The sequence below is a fragment of the Pygoscelis adeliae genome, unplaced genomic scaffold (assembly GCF_000699105.1).
Source record: "Pygoscelis adeliae isolate BGI_AS28 unplaced genomic scaffold, ASM69910v1 Scaffold155, whole genome shotgun sequence".
Classification (NCBI taxonomy): Eukaryota; Metazoa; Chordata; class Aves; order Sphenisciformes; family Spheniscidae; genus Pygoscelis; species Pygoscelis adeliae.
In genome coordinates this window covers 5,799,938-5,800,765 of record NW_008824932.1, presented here as the reverse complement: position 1 = coordinate 5,800,765, position 828 = coordinate 5,799,938, and the positions used below count along the sequence as shown (strand labels likewise).

Sequence of the window (828 nt, the reverse complement as noted above, 5' to 3'; positions counted from 1 at the left end):
AGGAAGGATATAAATTACTAATTAATGATAACCTTTTATTTTTTTATCAACAGATCTGCAGTGGAAGTCCGGGCATATGGCAGAGAGTCTAACCAATATGCCTCGTCACTCCCTCTACATCATAATTGGGGCTCTCTGCGTAGCGTTTGTCCTGATGCTGATCATTCTGATTGTGGGAATATGTCGCATCAGCCGCATCGAATATCAAGGCTCTTCCAGGCCAGCCTATGAAGAATTTTACAACTGCAGAAGCATTGACAGTGAATTCAGTAGTGCAATTGCTTCTATCCGACATGCCAGGTTTGTTCTGGGGATGGTAATTTAAAAGAAGTCTGTTACGATACATAATTTCAGTCCATGCGTAGTGCATCTAACTGCTGTTGGCAGAGAATGGGCTGCTTTGCTGTGAAAAGACAGGATCACCGGCATTGCTCATTGTTTTTTTGATCCCTATTCTGTTCTCATCTGAAGTGTGATAATCCAGCACAACTCCTGGAAAACAGAGGGAGTTTAATTTTGAATTTATTTGGTATAACTGGTGAAGAGGGACAGATGCAGAGTTCTTCGCCTGTAAGATCTTCTGTTTGGGATGTAAATACTCTTTAACTGATACACACAAGTAATTTGATTAGATAGCAAAGGCACGTTTATTTTTGTGACAAATTTACCAGATTATTTAGTGAGACTCACCTCAGTAAGTTTGCAGATGACACCAAGTTGGGCGGCAGTGTTGATCTGCTCGAGGGTAGGAAGGCTCTGCAGAGGGACCTGGACAGGCTGGATCGATGGGCCGAGGCCAACTGTATGAGATTCAACAAGGCCAAGTGC

At 42.8% G+C, this 828-nt stretch overlaps 1 protein-coding gene across 1 annotated transcript in view; it reads left to right on the top strand.

The window, feature by feature from the left end:
• DNER (delta/notch-like EGF repeat containing) overlaps positions 1-828 on the top strand; it is an 81,367-nt gene that overhangs the window by 72,864 nt on the left and 7,675 nt on the right. The window contains exon 11 of the mRNA XM_009325120.1: positions 54-300. Within this exon, the coding sequence (XP_009323395.1) occupies positions 54-300 (247 nt within the window). The remainder of the gene's footprint in view (positions 1-53; positions 301-828) is intronic.